The following is a 20,079-nucleotide window of genomic DNA, read 5'->3' on the forward strand; positions in this document are numbered from 1 at the left end:
ATTTAAATTTCAGATCGCCCCTGTTCAGACATAGCGCCCAGCTGCATACTGTCAATTAATTATGGTCTGATTTTGGCAATTTACAGAGTGGACTGAGTTTGAATGAGAAGTTATATGTTATTTGAACAGCTCCTTATCATCTTGTGGTGTGTTGAAGGGTTTTGATGAGAAGCACAGAACTAAGAAGTCATTTCATCAACCAGATTCATGCCTTCCAGCACTGCTGTAGCTTGCTGTTCACTAGATTAAATTGTATCAGACCTGAAAGTTAATGGAAAGCTTGGTTTTAAGGTACCTTGATCTCTTGCAAATCTTTGATTGTATGTTTGTGGATATAATTGCTGTATTGAGTTTATTATGCATGGTTTTCGAGCATGGTAAAATGGCATTATGAATGCATTAAAAACCTCTGTTAAAACATATGCAAATAAACCTTTTCCAATTCAGCTAAAAAACATCTTCACATTTGGCAAACAAACTCAGGAAAAAAAATTAGAGTTAAGACATTACAACTTTCCATAAGCATAGTGGATTTTTCACATCTGCATTTATTGCAGAGCCCTTTTAAGTTTCTCGACCTAGGAGGGCTGATTTTTACCTATTTAATGGTTTTGAAACTAAGCGGTTCAGCTGCTGACACTAAAGTTGCTGGTTTTGGAGCATTCAATGATACTACAACCACTAAAGAAACCTTGTAAATTTCGAAACATTCAAAGATGGCCCCACCACTAAAGAAACCTTGGAAATTTGTTCCCAAAGTATTCCAAGAGGTAAATCCTTTGAATCTCAACTGGATGTGATTCATCCTATTCTGGTCTTTGATAATGCATGCAAGTGATTAGAACAGTTCGCTCATGGGATATTTTGTGAGAAGATCCCTTCTAAAATTATGCATAAGAACTGGCTTAATTCTGTATGGGTCCCTCATGGTGTTAAGTTGAATGTAGTCTAAAATTTAACCAAGAGCTTTTTTTCTTTATTACTTTCCAGAAGCAAACTATGCAAACATTAATCTCAAATTTCTCAAGCATGATTTCCTTAAACTGTCGGGGGTTCATGTTTTTATCAGTATCATTTTACTTGAATTCCTTGCTTGAGCATGATTCTTGGAACACTACTTCTAGTCTTAGTCGAAAAATATCAGATTCTGCAATTGAAACTGGAAAAGGAAAAGCCAACCTCAACTAAGGTAACCCATGGATGCCTAGTTTTCAGCAGCCAATTCTTGCGCAGCATGGCCTTGAGCTGTCTCTTAGGATTCCCCATTGTTACACCTTTTCTGAGCTTCCTGCGCCTGAAATGGAACAAAAAATAATCTTGGGGATCGCAAAGCCATTGCTCCAATCCAATGTAAAAATAGAGTGCTGAAAAGCGAATCAAGGGTAACATGGTCAACTTGAATACCTCTATGCTACAGAAGTGCAGGCTTAAAGTTCAATAGCCCGTGATAAATCAAGATAAACAGGCTTCAAGTTAATCTGCCAAATGTTCATGCTGCCTCAAATTCCACAATTTAAATTCTGTACATCCAATTTTTCTGCAAATGTCTCGAAATGCAATGCCTTCCTCAAAAGTAGTTCAAGTTAATGGTACTCCCACTTAAAATTTTGTGTTCGAGTTGGACCACATTTGCAAAGCCTAACCTTAGTGTCCTTTCAAGATAGCAAGAACAGCTAATTGCAGAGCAATTTCCGTCACTCGCTGCCAGATAATGCCGATTTACGAAGTCATTCATCTCACCCTGCATCCAAAGCAAAGCCGGGATAGATTCTGCGTCATTATTTCCACTTTAGGCTTCTCAGAGATAACTATTTTTTGAAAATCAAGCAGATATTACCAATTTCTTAAAAACAACCATATAATTCTTGAATTTCACCAAATATAATGCTGAAGCAGGACAAAACCCACATCCTTCACCAGTTAAACTTCCTTGAAAAAATCAAAACCGTGCATGATCGCCTTCTCTAAAAATACCAAATTTTAATGCAAATTCCATAACGTTAAAGTTAGCCAGAGCAAGCACAATCATCACTAACAGAGCATTGTTCCGATATTTCCTACTAATGAACCCGCTGATTAAAGAAAAGAGTTTGCGCAAATCTGGATCATATTTTGGAAATGCCTCCGTAATAAAGCATAATTTTTACCGACAAATTCTTACGATATACAATTCTATTAAATAACAACCTAATTAACGAATTTTGCAAAACATTATGCAAAATTACAGCTATATTGCATCATCATGACAAATAAAGCATTTTTCCGACAATTTCTTCAAAAATAAAACGTACGCGATCGTTATTTCTACTGAACAAACGAAAATTTAACAAAACTTTTCAAAAAGATATGCAAAGCTGGAGCAATTTTTCCCAATAAAAAAGAATTATCCACCAAATACTTCAAGGATAAAGGGACAACAAAAGCCATTACAACGAAATAAACAGCTAATCAATCAAAATTGCATAACATTATTCCGTCATAATTGCGACGAAGAGATTTTCGGACGACATCTTCAACGATAAAATATACACAATAACAATTTATAAAAAGTAAACAAAAATTCCAAAACGTCTTCCAAATCCGAAGCGTTACAAACAAGCGAATTTCCCTTCCACATTCAAAACAACCAACTAGATGACGAAATTTTCAAAAGGCTATGGAAAACCAGGTAAAACAAAGAAAAATTGGATCTTAAACCCGAGATAAATAACAAAATTTACATCAACTGACAACATTTTTCTGCCAGCTCCACTCATGATCTCACGAAAACAAAACGCAACAGCTTTTGTTTCCACAATTCCTCATTCTTCTGTAACAACTCGTTAAACAAAAATTCAACTCCCTGAAAAAAACTACAAGCCATTAACCGAGCTTTCGAGCGCTTCTTCTCCCTGGCTTGGCAAATAATAAAAAACTGTAAAACGCCTTACCTCTGCATAAATTCCTCCATGACTACCTTCGCTTCTTCAAAGTCTACTCTCAATGAAACCCCACTTCCATCGTAAAACAATGATTTCAGTTCCCGAATGACGTAAAGACAAACCCAGGTTCGATTCGCTGGGCCTCCCCTACAAGAAGCGTTGTAGTGTAGTCGGAGAAAAGATTACATGAGGTAACTACTTCATTGAGAGTAATAAATAATAAATAATAAATAATAAATAATAAATTACAGGAATGTTCAGAATATTCGTTTTAAAAGGATTTAGGGCGGCGCCTTGGTGGGCCCTCTCTTGTGTTGTGTTGTTGATCTTTGGTTTTGGCGGGCCCTACCTTGGGTCACGTTTACGTGACAAATCCGCCAATGTGTTTTACTCAACATCTCTTGTGTCGATTTTTGTGGGCTGTGCCTATTTTTTTCCTGACTATTTCCAAATAAATGTCCCCATTTGGACATATCATGTGTCTTCAAATTTCACGCGGTCAGCTACGAAACAATTTTTGAGTATTTACTTTTGGCGTTTACCAAGGGAGCTCAAAAAATCGCACGGTGTCAAGTGCAGATTCATTCATTTCATTCCCGATAGCTATTTGAACCACTTCAGGCCATTCTTATTTGAAGAGGTAAAAGTAACTAATCTAGGTTAATTAAAATAAATATATAGAAATAAAATAAAAGTAAATTAGATTTAATTAATATAGTTGGTCATCTGAAAACTTAAATATTATAATTTAAATGAGGATTAGATTTTTAGCTCTAACAATAATGCTAAAGGGGAAAAAAATTGATGTCATTTAGAATTTGGTTATTTATTAGAGAAAATAGATGTTCTTTGATTTATTAGTTTTTTAAGATTGTAAAATTCTTACATATAAGTGAGGATGTTTTAGATGATTTTGATTGTAGATTGTGGTTCTTTTTGTTGTCTTAGATTAAGATATTTTCAAAATATTCTTCACATAAATTAAAGTGTATTGAATGTCTTTAAATGCTAAAACATGGATGTGTACCAAGTCAATTTACGACAACTTGTGAAATTGGTGAGACGCGACAAAATTTTAACATCAAATTTTGGATTTCAAGAATCAATTTCACATGGTGCATAAGTGAACCCACATGTGCCAAGATTCACCTCAAATAGGGAGGTGTAAATATTAAGATGGTAAGTGAATTTATGAAAGTATGTGTAAACATGAGTATAATAAAGATTAATTATGTTAAATGTACAAGGATAAGAGCAAATAGGGAAAGGATAAGATTCAATGTGAGGGCATTTTTGTAAAAACTAGAAGGAGAGTTGCCAGGACTACAAAACATGCTCATTTTTTCCTACTCTCAAAGATAGAACCCAAGAATTTTACAGATGCAAGTGAGAACAAATTTTGGATGAAAGCAATGGAGGAAGAATTGGACCAAATTGAAAAAAATAACACTTGGAAACTAGTTCCAAGACCTAAAGACAAAAATGTAATTGGAACCAAATGGGTCTTTTAAAACAAAATGAATGAGAATGGAGAAATCACCAAGAACAAAGCAAGACTTATACGCAAGGGATATGCACAAGTTGAAGGAATATATTTTGAAGGGACATTTGCTCTGGTTGCAAGATTAGAAGCAATCAAGATGTTTCTATCTCTTGCAAGCTGCAAGGGTTTTAAATTTTATCAAATGGATGTAAAATCGACCTTTCTAAATGGAAACTTGGAAGACGAGGTATATATTGAGCAACTTGAAGGATTTACAATGTCATAACATAAGGATTATGTTTGCAAGTTAGAGAAATCTCTTTATGGATTAAAACAAGCCTCAAGAGCATGGTACTCCAGATTAGACAAATATCTTCAAGAGCGAGGCTTCAAAAGAGGAGTTGTGGATAGTAACTTGTACATCAAGAATGAAGGTAATGATATGTTAATTGTGGTTGTCTATGTAGATGATATTATTTTTGTAGCTAGCAAAGATAAGATGTGTGAAGAATTTGCCTCTAATATGTAAAAGGAATTCAAAATGTCCATGCTTGGTGAGCTTTCTTTCTTTCTAGGATTGCAAATTTTACAATCAAGTAAAGGCATATTTTTTTCACAAACCAAGTAAATTAAGGAAATGTTGACAAAGTTCAAGATGGAGGATTGCAAATCAGTGAGTGCTCCTATGGTCATAGGTTGCAAGCTAAGTAAAGATGATGAATCCCTGGGGGCCAATCAAACTCTATATAGGGCCATGATTGGAAGTCTTCTATATGTAATGACTACAAGACCTGACATTATGCAAGATATTGGAGTAGTTGCATGCTTTCAAGCAACACCAAAAGAGACACATGTGCAAGCAGTGAAAAGGATCTTCAAATAATTAAAGGGCACTATGAATTTTGGATTGTGGTGTCCAAAAGGTAAAGACTTCACCCTCAAAGCATACACTGATGTAGATTGGGCTAATAATATTGGTGACAGAAAGAGCACCATTGGAGGAGCATTCTTTCTTGGCAACAATCTTGTATCATGGTTAAGAAAGAAACAAGCTTCAGTTTCTCAATCTACTATAGAGGTTGAATACATTGCAATAGCAACATGTTGTACCCAAGTTATGGATGAAACAAACCTTAAAAGACATTAAGGTTGAATGTGAACATCCCATCTCCATATTTTATGATAATACAAGTGCCATTAACATATCCAAGAATCCATTCATGCACTCTAGAATGAAGCATGTGCCCAAAAAACTTCACTTCCCATCAAATTTCACTTCCTAAGAGAATGGGTTCTTGAGCAGCAAGTTCAATTGGAATATGTTGCCACTAAGGAACAAATTGTAGATATTTGTACAAAGCCTCTTCCAAAGGAGACTATTGAGCACCTAAGAGAGAAGTTGGGAGTAATATCACTCTCATCATTTTATTAAATGCTTCACTAGAAGCATGAATTCAGGGAAATATTATCACCTAGCCTCAAAGACCCTTTCCCATTGATGTCAAAGGGGGAGAAATTGGAGATTGGGGGAGCATTTAAAAAAAAAAGGGGGGAGCATTGGAGCAAGAGGGGGAAATATATAATCAAGACCTTCAAGATCTTCTCATTAAAAGAGACCATCAAAATCTTATCATTGAAAGATTTCCATCAATGACAAAGGGGGAGGTTGTTGGGCAAGTTGTCATTGATGTCAAAGAAAAGATGTGATTATCAAGTCTTGATTTGGTGATTTGGCTAGTACGACATCCAAGAATCCTTCAAAATATTATTATGAAGATAAGTCAAAGATTGTATAAAGAGGAAATCTTTCATGACAATTAAATTAGACAACTTGTCGATTTCATCAATCGAATTTATGTGATCATCAACTGAATGGAAGTATGTACCTGATCATATAATGATCAAACAAACTAATATAATAGTGAATTATACTACATCAGTTGTATCCATATTATAGTCTATAAACAATAGTAAAGGATATACAAATGATATCAACCATGACTCAAATGACAACAGGAGCTTTGAAGACCTGATTGAAGGCATGGATCGCGTTAGAAGACATCAATAATAATTGGCATAACACAGAGATCACACAACAAATAGAAGACTCGTGTAATACAAATTAAAGAATATTAGAAGGCAACAATTTAATTAATAGTGTTAGAAAAGTCATTATACACCATGACTTTGACAAGTCATAAACAAAATTAATAATAAGTTTATATTTGCAATGAATAAAAATTACTATGATACGATATGACAAAAAAATTTATATAGTTGTGTTGTCCTCATTTTTGTTTTAAGAAATGAAGGACCATTACATGAATTTTTTGTGAAAAAATGAAATTTTTACTCTATGGCACGCTTCCTGATGCAAAATTTTGCCTAATCCTTGGACTGGCTTAATCCTCAGTCCATCCTTGAACCACGTTTCAAATTTCATCGCATTCTGGGTTCGTTTTCTATGTCTTTCCTTCAATTTCGGGTTTTTTCTCCCTGACTGCAAGTGGGAAATTTTCCTTGAATTGCAAGTTTAAATGATTTCCTTTGTTTTGGTCTTTGTAGGGAAATTTTTGGCTAATTACAAGTGCACTTTATTGAAAAAAGAGCTTGTAACTTACTTTTTATTTCCCCCTTGATGCTTTTTGGCTTTTTGAGTTAAAATAGGGTTTTTTTAGATAAGTTACAAGTAAAATTGTAATTATTTTCTAAAACCCCTACTTTAATGTCTTTTGCTTGTAATAGGGATTTTAAACCCCTATTCCATATGTGCAAGTTATTAAAACTTGTTGTAGGGATTTTATTTTCCCTTTACAAGTAATTTTAAACTTGCACATCTCTCTCCAAAACCCGATTTTGCCTAGAAATGAAATAAAGTGACATTTTAAACTTGTTATTTTGCCCAAAAAACTCGATTTTCTCCATAAAGTGCAAATTGGGGAATTTTAAACTTGTAATTGCATTTTTAAAACCCGATTTTGCCTTGTTGATGGAAAAAGTGACATTTTAAACTTGCAATTGGATTTCTAAAACCCGATTTTGCCTTGTTGAGAGAAAAATAACATTTTAAACTTGTTGTTTGCTCTCAAAAACCCGATTTTCCTTATTGGATGCAATTTTAAACTTGTTGTTCTTTCCCAAAAACCCAACTAGCAATATTGGTGGATTTTGTTGACAATTTCCACTGATTTTTGTGGAGAAATCTTAGGAGGAAGGCGTTTTGGATTCCTTGCTATTTTCATGCATTTTCCAACTCTCTTCATGCCATTTGGAAGACATTATCACTGGTTTTATGGGGTTTTAACAGCAAAAATGTTTTTTTTTAAATGCCACAATTTGCCTCATTCAAGTGCCACGAATCTTGTCTTTCCTAAATCGTTTTGGCTTGTCTTGCCTAGGCATGGAGGTTGGGTGCTTTACTTGACCGATTCTTCATGCTTTTAAAGGGCATTTTGATACATATGGCATTTTTTCAAAAACGTGGCTAGGGTTTGAATCTTCTTCTTTTTTTAATAAGAGATTCTTTCTCTTCATGATAGTTGTTAGTTTTGTTTTGCTCTTTCCTAAAATCATTTTTTGTGAGATATTTTCCCCTTTGTTCCAAGTTTGCAAAGCAATTTGTGAATTGCATTGATCTTCCCCATTTTCCCTCTTTACTTGTACCCGATTACAAGTTGAATGAAAATAATTGATCTTTCCAAAATCCTTCCATTTTCATCCATGTTCATTGCCATCATTCGTACATACCATTCATACCATTTCATCCACTCATTTCACACCTTCATTCATTTTCCCTATTTAAAGTCTACCTGCGGTCAGCCATCCAGAACCCGAAATTGGTCCAAAATGCACTAAAAAAACACTTGAAAATGAGTTCTAAAGGTCCAATTACAAGTGCAAACTTGTAGTTACCCATTACACATATGAAGTTGCATGTTTTTTCTCCACAATTGCAAGTTAATGCTCTTGTTTTTCCCACACATGTAATGCAACTTCCAAAACCCGAAATTCACTTGTGAGCCCATTTTTGCACCAATTTATCCCTTCCCTTGTTAGTTCAGTTTGCACACACGATATACCAAATCAATGGATTAAGGCATGGGCCTTATTTTGCAAGAAGATTTCAAGAATGAAGGATGATACAAAGAAGAGATACAACAACAATTCATGGTTGAGAGCATAGAATGCTTTCAAGACAAAGATGGTCATGACATGAAAAGAGGAAGGCAACCCTTTCCCTCTTGAAAAACTAGTACTACCCCAAGCAAGAAGATAAGGATGCAAGTTCCCGTTTGGGTTCAAGATGTCTTTACCAATCCAAAATACTTAAAGTTCTAGCAACCTGAAGCAACATGAAGATCATCATAGACAAAGGATGATGCAGTTAGAGTCGCGTCTTTAGACACATGGAATAGTTTTAGTTATGCATTTGTAATTTTGTTTTGACAAGTTACATGTAAAAAAATAACTTTGTAATTGCAAGTTAACTCATTGCTTGCACTTTTATAATTACATGTAAAGCAACTACAAGTTGTGTTCAATTAGGACTGTAGTTGGAATAAGTCATAGTTAGTTATTGAATAAGTCTTGGTGGTTGAGAGAATCTCTCAAGTTAGTTAGGATCCTTCCACCTTTTTCTCAAGGCTCCTCTTCTATAAATACTTGAGGGGGTCTATTGTAATTTTTATCTTTTTGGAAAGCAAGCAAAAACTCTGCCAAATTTACAACAAAGAAGTCTTTGAGCTTTCATGTGTGAATTCAAGAATTGAAAGGAATAGAAGGAAATTGTTCAAGCTTTGAGTCTTTGTGCTACATACTTGAGTTTGTGTTCTATATTATCTTTCTTGCAAGTGTTTCTTAAAGAGCTTAATCACATCTGATTTGCAGTCTTTGTGTTGCAAGTAGTTGAGGTTAATATAGATTAAAATAAATATTTTGTTGAGAGAAGTTGTAAGTTTTTGTTCTTTCACTTGTTCTTAGGAGAATTTAGGAGTAGATTTTGTGAGAAATAGTTGTGAGTCTTTGAGCTTGTACTACTTCCCATTGTTTTTAGTAGAAAAGAATAAGATATTCCAGTCTTTGAGCTGTTATAATTTGTTCTTTATAGCATTAGTACAAAAAAGGGTAGATAGGACTTCACATAATCAAGTCTTTGAGCTTGATATTGTTGTCCCGTCCCGAAGGAAGTCTTTGCGCTTTCAGGAAACTTCATTTCCTTTCTCTCATTTCATTTTGAAAGTGGTTACTGTTGTTTATATCAAATCACTATCCTTTTTTGTGAAGAGAAAAGGATATTGTCTTTCTTGAAAGAAGAAGAAAGATTGATGTCCCATCCTATTTTATGTTCAAAGTTGTAGTTAGATAGGGGGAGCCTTCCCTTAATTAGGAGAGTTTTACTCACACGTTGTGGTTGAAACCACAAATTTTTTTATTTCCCCAAGTGTACAAAATTTTCAACCAACAAGTTGATTAGAATATGATTTGTCTAATAGAAAGTCGACTACAAATATTAACAAATCTAAATGATATATGAGGAAAGGGTGTGATTGGTAATAGTGAATTTATTATATTTATCAAGAGGTCTGAGTGGTATGTTTTAATATAACTCAAGTAAAAATGATGCTATTAAAAGTAATGTCTCTTCCAACGAGACATGTCTATACAATGGATACTTAAAGATAGTCAAAATGAATTTAGAAGGTGCTACATGAATGTAAGGAAAAGAATAGTGAAGAAAACTCTCCAATTTGATTTTTATCAGATCGAAGGGTGTTGAGGAGCGACATTGGTTGAAAATTTTGTAAACTTGTGAGGTTTACAAAATGGTGGTTTCAGCCATAGTATGTGAGATTGAATCTCTCCTACTTATAAGGGAATGCTTCCCTTTGCTTACTACTCTTCTCTACTCAGTAAAAATGCTAATTATGAATCCTTATTTAAACTTGGGTAGTACATCATCTTATTCTCTTTTTTCATAATAGATGTTATTCTTTTCTCTTTTTTCAGAAAATAAGTTAAGAGAAATAATGATTTAAACAACTTTCTAAATTGCTTATGAAATATACAAATAACAAGAAGCAAAGTTTCCTAAAAGCACAAAGTCTTTTGTTGCTTCTTTGGGATGAGAAAATAACACTCGAGCTCAAAGTCTCCAAAACACTATAATCCTATCAACCTTTAACCAATAACTTCTATAACCCAAAATATTTTTTCTAAGATAGCAACACAAAGCACAAAGTCTTTGTATTGGTATCAACTTATAATTTCATAAAGTTTCACCTAAGACAACAAAGTAAAGCCTAAAGTCTTTAAATGATATCTATGTACCAATTCTACCTTACGACACTTAAATGTAACACAAAGTTTACAAAATAAGATTTTTTCTACTCCTTAACAATACTTCTCCACAATGTCTTTGCTCAATCAAAATAAGATTCTACAACAAGAATGACATAAGAACATTCTCACCATAAACCAAAATGAATCCAATGCAAAGTTTGGATGCCAAAAATATTCTTTTATTTGATCAAGTTTGCAAAACAACAATATGAACTCAATGTTTCACTTTTCTCTTTACTTCGATGGAGTTTCATTGCATAAAATTAAAGATGATAATTACAATTAGAACCCTCATATATATAGGCGAGGGGCAAGAGCTAATATAGGAAAGCTACAACAAACTATGACTAAGTAAAAAATGAGTCCTACTTGACTTATAACTTGTGCACATTCTAGATGAAAAAACATGAATACAAAATGACACTTGAAGTGTCAAATTCTTACTAAAAAAATGCACCTACAACTTCAGAAATGTAAAACTACTAAATGTCACCAAACACTCCATTATGATCTTGTTTGATGAATTCCTCGAACTTCCAGGACAATCTTCTTTTATTATTCATCGGGTCCTTGAGTATGACTCATGACAACTTTGACCTAAGTGATAGAATCTCCAAGGCCAACATAGCATCTCTTGTGCTTCTTCAAAAGCGAAGCCAAGTTGTCCAGATTAACCTAAATATCTATCAATTTATCAATTGAAGATTTTGAGAAATTCTCTTTATTAACCTCTTTTCGAATGAGAAAGTTGAATTCTTTGATGATAACATCTTCATGAAGAGGCTTCTGATTCTCATCAAGGAATGTGCATGGAAGTTTTGATACCTTCATAATGATTTCCTTTCCTTTACCATTACATTCCTTTTGTGCCTTTTGCATATCCTTGATAAGCATTTCTAAAGTGTTCATCTAATGTTCTCTTAGTTCAATATGCATGTCTCTTGAAGGAAGCCCTCCATTATCAATTAAAAAATTTAACTAAAAATCTTCTAACTTCAACCATGAGTCGAAGTCTTTCTCTTTTGTTTCCTTTGATGATAACGTCTTCATGAAGAGGCTTCTGATTCTCATCAAGGAATGTGCACGAAAGTTTTGATACCTTCTCAATGATTTCCTTTTCTTTATCATTACATTCCTTTTGTGCCTTTTGCATATTCTTGATAAGAATTTCTAAAGTGTTCATCTGATGTTCCAATGCCTCTCTTAGTTCAATATACATGTCTCTTGAAGGAAGCACTCCATTATCAATTAAAATATTTAACTAAAATCTTCTAACTTCAACCATGAGTAAAAGTCTTTCTCTTGTGTTTCCAATTCCAGTGAAAGTAGATTCAATGTTTTATCTACCTCAGATTTAGCACCTTCAAAATTGTTAACCAATGTGACTGCAAAGCATAGAATATGTGATCCTTGACTCAACATCCTATCCGTCCATTCACCCACTGATCTACCTTGTGAAGTTACCTGCTCAGCCTATTTTATGACTTGCTCATCAACTTATGAAGTAACTCATTCAATTACCTCTAAAGACTTTGTTATCTTAATCAACATAGTGGTAAGTTGTTTTACTTGTATCTTAATCTTATCCTTTTTAACTCTCTCTTCATTATACCTCGCCACAATATTATCAAGATATGATTGAGCATCTTCTACAGTTCCTACATGAGTTTGCTTGCCTAACTCAATTATTTTAATGACATAATTTGTAGCTTGAATCTTATCAATATCTATCTCTGGAGGAGGCACTGTAAGTTCAACATATTTATTCTTTAATTTATCCACTTTGATTCTACATAAAGTCTTAGCCTTCTTTGTAACCTTTGTCTTGACAGGAATCAATTGGTTGAAATCAAAGTCATTTGGAGAGATGGTTTTTCCTCTTGGGAGTGTTAGACATTAACTAAGGTGGCAAAGGTGTGTCATCTTCAACTCATGTGACCAATACTTGAGATGAAAGTTCTTGCCTCTATACATTTGTAGTCACAATGGGAAGAGTAGAAGTCACAATTGTAGGTGGGTTCTCTAAGACCGAAAATTTAAAGAGTGAGTTCGATCTTTGACATGAACTTACAAAATATTCCAAAATAGAAGAAGACACCTCAGACATATTTGGAAGAAACACATTTTTAATATTATCTTGTGGAGTGTTTAATGTCGACTCATTGGTTGTTGTGGAAGGAATAGTATGGATCACTACGCCAAGAGCATCAGAAGCATAGGAAATGGTGGAACCAAAAGGAATAGGATTACGAACAAAAATTTGAGGAGTTGTACCTGGAGCATCATGAGATGTATGAAGAATGGATTCTTGTGACCTTTCAGACTAGGAATTTCAGGTAATCCTTACTAATCATACTCTTCCTTTGCTCCTTCTCTAGTGGTTCTTATTCTTGTTGTAGCTCCTCTTCAAGTAACTCTTCCTCAACTTCTCCCTCTGCTTGAGTATCTTGAACTGATGATTCTTTTTGACTCCTATCTTTCCCTTTTCCAATTGTAAACTTGAATTTAGGAGCCTTTTGAGTATCTGCATCTTCTCTATTTCTAGTCCTCAGTTCAAAAGTATTCCCAAATGCTCCTAGGGTGTCATCTTCCAATCTTGTCTAGAATACCTTTAATTGAATCTCTTTCTGAGTTAATCGGACATTACTATTGGCAAGAATATTTTGGAACTTGGCCTTTATTGAAATCTTTTCCTTCTGGGACCACTGGATGAGAGGAAGTGGCGAATATGTAATCTTATTCATTTCATACACTGGATCTAAAATGTTTTCACAATCTTCAAGATTCTCAGGAATATCGAGAAGATTTAGGTTTTCAATTTGCTCAACAATGAGACGACAATAATCAAGCTTTCTGATATCCTCTTTTGTTCTGCAATCTATCCTGATTTCTTTTACACAATGGACATGAGTATAGCTTTTCTTTAACTTAATCTTGATTCCCTTGTAGTCAAAATATTTCCTTGCTTTGAAAATATTCATTATAACCCTTCTCATTTCTCCATCCATGGTTTAGGCCTTGTAAATGGAATTGATTGAGTATCTCCCATTTTTTAGAGAAAACTTAAACCTAGGCTTATGTGAGCCTGACTGGCGTTCATGTACTACTACCATCTGTTGGGGAAATTGCATGAGCACAATTTTATCTGATGGATATCTAGGGAGCATGAAAGGCTCATCATCATATCATCCCACTCTTAGATAAGTGGAAGTGGGTAATTGTAGGAACTTGCACCTATACTGATTTACTACATTCCAGGCTTCATCTGACACCCTCTTTTTCTGAAGACCCTTACCAAACATACATATGTAGTGATAGAAGAAAGCATCATTTACTCTCATAAAATGGTGTAAACTATTCTTTAGAGTCAAGTGAGAATAGTACTAATATACTGGAATCTAGCTTTTATCTCTTGTTGTAGATAATCCTGAAAAGTGTCTCATTGAGGTTGTTGCATATACTAGATATGAAGTCATATAAAACTTCAAAGTAGTTGGTAACTTGGTAAGTTTCTCACACAAAGCATCGCTTATCTATTTACCCCAAAAGATCTTTTTCTTGTTTTGTCGGATGATATGGATACATTCATTCATGATATGTATCTAAAACAGGGAGCCTTTTCACCCTACTAAGAAAAGTAATCAAATGGTTTACCTCCTCAATGAAGTCATTTCGGTGAATAGTCTTAATCCATCTTGCAATGGTGGATCTAGGAGACTTCAACCAATTATAATCGATATTACTCCTACATTTTTCTAAATTGTTGTCATAATATGTTCGAGTTGTCTGCATGCCAATATTGGCATATTGATCAATGTTTAGATATTTGAAAATTGTATAAAATAAATCTTCAACCAACTTTATGATAGCTTTCTTCCCTTCAACATCCTTGACAATCCTTCTCACTAGATCAAATCCATTGGCCAATGCTAACACAAACTCAGGATTTTGTGTCGACATTGGGAAAGCTGCAACTAAGAGGATGCTACTATTAATAGTTGTCTCCATCTTGTAATATTTAGGTGGATCTTTGACTCTCTTAAGATACTCTTCTAGATCCATATGACCAATATCCGTGTCTCTAATTTTATCAATATTAGATGACGCTAAAGAAGGTGGAAACACCAAACGAGGATCCCACTTCTTAAACTTCATGGGTCTTTTACTTGGTAATGGCTTCATCATATGATTGTGATTGTAACTACAACATTTGAAAAAGGATCATCACCATGCTTAGTTCATTAGATTCACTTCATTAGGGTTTCAAAAACCTTAATTCAGTGGTAGTACAAGATTGCCTTTGGGTGTAAATTGAGTTTATAACCCCAATTTACATTTGTGTGCACTTGGTGTGAATCGGGTTTACAAACTCGATTAACACCTAACATAAGTGTGGTTCATGAAGCAAATTTTTAGACTTATAAGTCTGATATGCATTTGGGAAAGATTGGCATATCATAATGGTGCAAATCGGATTTGTAAACCCAATCTACACTTGGGAGGTTTTATACAAAAATATGGTGTAGATTGGGTTTACAAACCCAATTCACGCCTTATTGAAAACAAAAAAGTTAAATGATCCGAGTTTGGTGCATGTTGGGATCGTAACCCCGATTTACATCATGAATGAGAGACTTAGTGTAGATTGGGGTTATGACTCTAATATCCACCAAGTATAACATCATTTTTATTTAGTGTTGGTGTTGGTGTAAGGTGGGGTTAAGGTTCTGACTTACACCCAAAGGGAAGGACTTGGTGTAAGTCGGGGTCATAACCCCGTCTTACACCAAAAATAGGTGTAACTTAGATCTTTAGTATATGTCAGATACATAGCCCCGACATATACCAAACGATGAGATTTGGTGTATGTCGGGACTTTGCTACCAACATCCACCAAATGATGGTATTTGGCTCTTTGGTGTATGTCGAGGCTACAACCTCGCCACACACTACAAAAAATGGAACTCGGTGTATGATGGGATTTGAACCACGAAATCCACCAAAAAAGAGATGAATCAAAACAAAAACATTGTTTGAAAAGAAAAAGCCCAAACAACAGTCAGGTTTGGGGAAGAACAAAACACAAGAAATCCTAAAACAAAACAAGAACGAAAGAAAAGAATGACATACCTGAGAAGAAAATATTGTAAATCGATTTCGGCTCCAAGATCTCCAAAACTCGATCAAAGTTTGGGCACACAAGAAAATATGGAATGTGAAATGATCAAAAAGAAATACAAAGAAGATTTTAAAGAAAGATGAAACCAAATCGGTTTCAATAACTTAGACAATAAACATGCTCAATCGTGAGAATTAAATGGTGTATTTTGGGATTGTGAGCATGAAATACACCAAGATGTGTATTTTAGGTTTACATCCCTGAAATACACATTTTGGGTGCATTTCCATACACGGGTGCAATTCAGACTTATAAGTCTAATTTGTACCTAAAGCCAAAAGAGGTGTAGTTTGGACTTGTAAGTTCGAATTACACCTAAAAGACCAAAGCTAGTGTAGGATTGGAGTTTAATTCCAACATGAAACCATCTTTGCAAAAACTTTAGAAAGACGATTTTAAGTTAATTTTTCAAATTAACAACTTTAACTAGGACTAGGGAATAACCATGAAAATCTTGGTAAGACTTATCGAAGTGAAAATTTGCCTCGAAAAAAAAAATTAGAGAATTAAAATATGAATTAAAAGAATAATTCGTATGGGTTATCTAGTTTTTGTATCATAATAAAAAAGATAGGGATAACATAGTCAATAATAAAGTAGCACTATGAAGGGGTACTTTGTTATGTGAATCAAGAAGATAAAATACACATCAGGTTTGGAGAGAACAAAATATGTCAATTCACTCAAGAGTTTTATGACAGACTGATAAAACAAGTAGCAATCAAACTTGAGAGTAACTTTGTGAGAGAAATAATAGTGAAAGTTGAAGAAATGTATAACAGATTAGTAACCTTGAGAAAGTTCAATTTGGAAGGGTTCGCAAACAAAATTATATGCCAAATATATTAGGAGATTATAGTTAGGTCTATATGAATGATTGGTATTATTCATCACAACAGATTGAAGGAGTATTTGTAACAGAGCTTTGCATTGAGGTTGGTGCCTACATTTAGCAGTGGGAGTTGGTGCTTCCAATTGGTTGGTGCCTACGAATTTCATAAAAAATACACACACACACACACACACACATGCGCACGCGCGCACATATGAGTATGTATGTGTATGTGTATGTGTATGTGTATGTGTATGCGTATGTGTATATGTGTGTGTGTGTGTGTGTGTGTGTGTGTGTGTGTGTGTGTGTGTGTGTGTGTGTGTGTGTGTGTGTGTACATATACATATACATATGTATATGTATACATGTATATATATGCATATACATATATATGTATATGTATATGCACATATATGTATACATTTATACATATACATATACATATATATACATATACATATACATATACACACACACACATATATATAAATGTATATGTATACTGTAGACATATAAATCTAACCACTTTCCTAAATGAATATTTAATATTTATTTTTTAACCCCATTCCTCTTATTAATTAAATTATATTTAATTAATTTTTTCATTTTCATCTATTTGATTAAATAAATTACTCAATTTATTTAATTAAATTCACCTAAACCTTTTCTAGACTTTAATTAAATAAATCACTTTATTTAATTAATTCCCCTTTCTCCCTTTTTAATTAAATTTACATTTAATTAAATTTATTCATGGCCTTACTGCTTCTTATCGGTGAACATGATGTTGTCATCATGCAAGCCATTCAAGGCAACTACTAAGTTGTTTTAATCTTTTGTAACTATGCCTTATTTGTCGCCTTCGATTGGTCCTTTTTTGTTAATTGTTGGCATCTTGGCTTCGATATGTAGTAGTTCTTTTTTTTAATATAATACAGGGCGCTATCCCCAGACTAGATAACACTTATCATTAAAATAAAAATAAAAAATTGTCCATGCAAATAAATGAATCTAATTTATTTATTAAATCCCCCCACATGTATTTATGCAAGTTGCCTCTATTTTGGTTGAAATAAAGTAATTTTATTTTAATTAAAATCTTTTTCCCTCCACTTGCATTTTCCTACATCTCCCACTTGCCTCCTAAACCCCTTATAGATTCTTCTAATCACTTATAATTTAGCCTTATTCATCTCCTAATTATTGTCACATTCCTAAGCAAAGAGAAGTCACTTCTCAAAGCCTCCAAAATCTTTGAAATGCATTAAAGGCTTTATGTCTTCAACAAGTTAACCCTCAAAGTCTTCCTAACCATTAATGGTTAACTCAACCTTCTTGCATAGTTAGAGACTTTCTCTCTAACTTAACCCTCATCTAACCTAAGGGTCTCATCAAGCATTCATGGCTTTAACCTTGGTTATCCTATTAACCCTTGCACAAGAGTTTACCCCTTGGGTAAAAGATTTATCCAATGGATAACCTTAACCTAACCTTAACCCTTACCTCCTAGGGTAACCTTCATGTCTTCTCAAGAATTTAATGCTTCTTACATCTCCTCTCAAGCAACCTCTTGTTGACAATTGTCACCATTTCATTGGTGAGAATTGCAAACATGGATTGATTAACTTTCAATCCTGGCCTTGTTAAGATTATTCAATCTTGACCATCTATTGCCCTATTTTCCCTATAAATAGAGCTCTCATTCTTCATTTTTCATATCTCCAAGTTTTCATGCATCTACATTATAGCCTAAATTACTAAACATTTAATCTCTCTTTGTTAAAACATCATAATAGCATTTAGAAGTATGTTAATACATCATATAATATTCACGCTAGGGTAGTATATCATTTGCTAGGATAATTTGCTAATCTTTAATATTATCGTCATCTTTATGCTAGCTTAATCATCATAGTTTCAATATCATACATCTTAGAATGCATTCATGCATATAAATCAAACATCACTCGTTCTTGGAGTTGTCATTCCTAAGTCACTTTGCTCAGGGATCTGAGAGCAAAACATTGACTTTAGGGATCCTGTGAGATAAAGAACAATGGGACACCCCTTGGGAAGTTGAATTGATTGAATCAGTTCATATACTTGCACCAAGAGTCTCATTGATGTGTGGGTATTCTGGATTTGAGTTATTCGTTTTCGTCACCACATTTTCTTGCATACATTTTTGGCGCCCACCGTGGGGCACATCCCCATAAATAACATCATTTTTTATGCAGGACAAGGATTACAAACATGCTCGAATACCATTTTAGCATGTCCAGAGTATAATTTAGCGCATATGCGGCAAACAATAGCGCCTTCATCGCACTATTTAGTGCATAGGAGCCTCCTTGTAGCACTTTGGAGCTTACTTTTAGTGCATAACACTTTTTGTTTCTTTCTTGTGGATTGAGGTATCAACATAGCAAATTAGGAAATCAGAGTGGTGCGTAGGAGTCATACTTTAGTTCTTTTGTACCTTTCTGTAGCGCATATATGCAGAAGTTCAACGTGTAACTCTGGCAGAGAGAGGGGATAATTTGTAACAGAGAGAGAAAATTAGGCTTGTATAAGCCCGCCTAAGGTCTTAATTTTTTTACTAACTTCCTTTTATTGCAGGTTACAAATCATTTCTTGTAGATTGGAGGAGTTAGATTTAGGAATTTGATTGTTCTTTTTTTTCCTAGCTTTTCAAGTTGGTTTAAAAAGAATTCATTTCCCGTTAGTTAAAAATAACCTCATCATTTCTTTAGTGTTTAAAACAAGACCTTACTTTTTATTTTTGCAAAAGGTTAAAAGAGAACTCCAAACAAACCTTTATTTTTGCAAAGTTAAAAGGGATCTCACTTTCATTTTTGGTACAAGTTAAAAAGAACCTCATCGTTTCTTTGGTGCTTAAAACAAAACCTTACTTTCTATTTTGCAAAAGGTTAAAAAGAACTCCAAACAAACCTTTATTTTTGCAAAGTTAAAAAGGACCTCACTTTCATTTTGATACAAAATAAAAAGAACTTCATTGACGATTGGTTGCACGATTTTCATTTTGTTGACCAATACACGATTTTATTTTGTTGACCAAGTTTATTTTCCAAAGTTTTGAAACACACATTTTTGCTATGAAGGGCTAAAAAGAACAACATGCTTGTTGGAGCAACACCTCCAAATAGATCTTATCAAATCATTGCCTTGGAAGTTAAAAAAAAATTGTTTGCCTTGTCTCGAAAGTGAAAGGTATATTCTCTCCCCTTAATTGGGTGACTAAAAAGCCAAACCACTCTTATGCTTTATTTTACTTCAAGAAATGAAATCCTTTAGATTCCTT

The 20,079-nt window shown here is 33.9% G+C and overlaps 1 protein-coding gene across 3 annotated transcripts in view; it reads right to left on the reverse strand.

Moving 5' to 3' along the window:
- LOC131060731 (ABC transporter A family member 1) overlaps positions 1 to 3,095 on the reverse strand; it is a 233,622-nt gene extending 230,527 nt beyond the window's left edge. Inside the window, exons 1-4 of one of the 3 annotated variants that reach the window (XM_057994086.2) lie at positions 2,931 to 3,095; positions 1,877 to 1,964; positions 1,405 to 1,741; positions 1,180 to 1,294 (exon numbers count right to left, since the gene is read on the reverse strand). In XM_057994086.2, the coding sequence (XP_057850069.2) occupies positions 1,180 to 1,266 (87 nt within the window). In that variant the 5' untranslated portion in view covers positions 1,267 to 1,294; positions 1,405 to 1,741; positions 1,877 to 1,964; positions 2,931 to 3,095. Of the gene's footprint in view, positions 1 to 1,179; positions 1,295 to 1,404; positions 1,742 to 1,876; positions 1,965 to 2,720; positions 2,901 to 2,930 lie in introns of those variants that run through there. The other 2 variants (XM_057994085.2, XM_057994087.2) reach the window with 2 other exon arrangements.
- Positions 3,096 to 20,079: the final 16,984 nt, after the last annotated feature.

The sequence above is a fragment of the Cryptomeria japonica genome, chromosome 10 (assembly GCF_030272615.1).
Source record: "Cryptomeria japonica chromosome 10, Sugi_1.0, whole genome shotgun sequence".
NCBI classification, from domain to species: domain Eukaryota; kingdom Viridiplantae; phylum Streptophyta; class Pinopsida; order Cupressales; family Cupressaceae; genus Cryptomeria; species Cryptomeria japonica.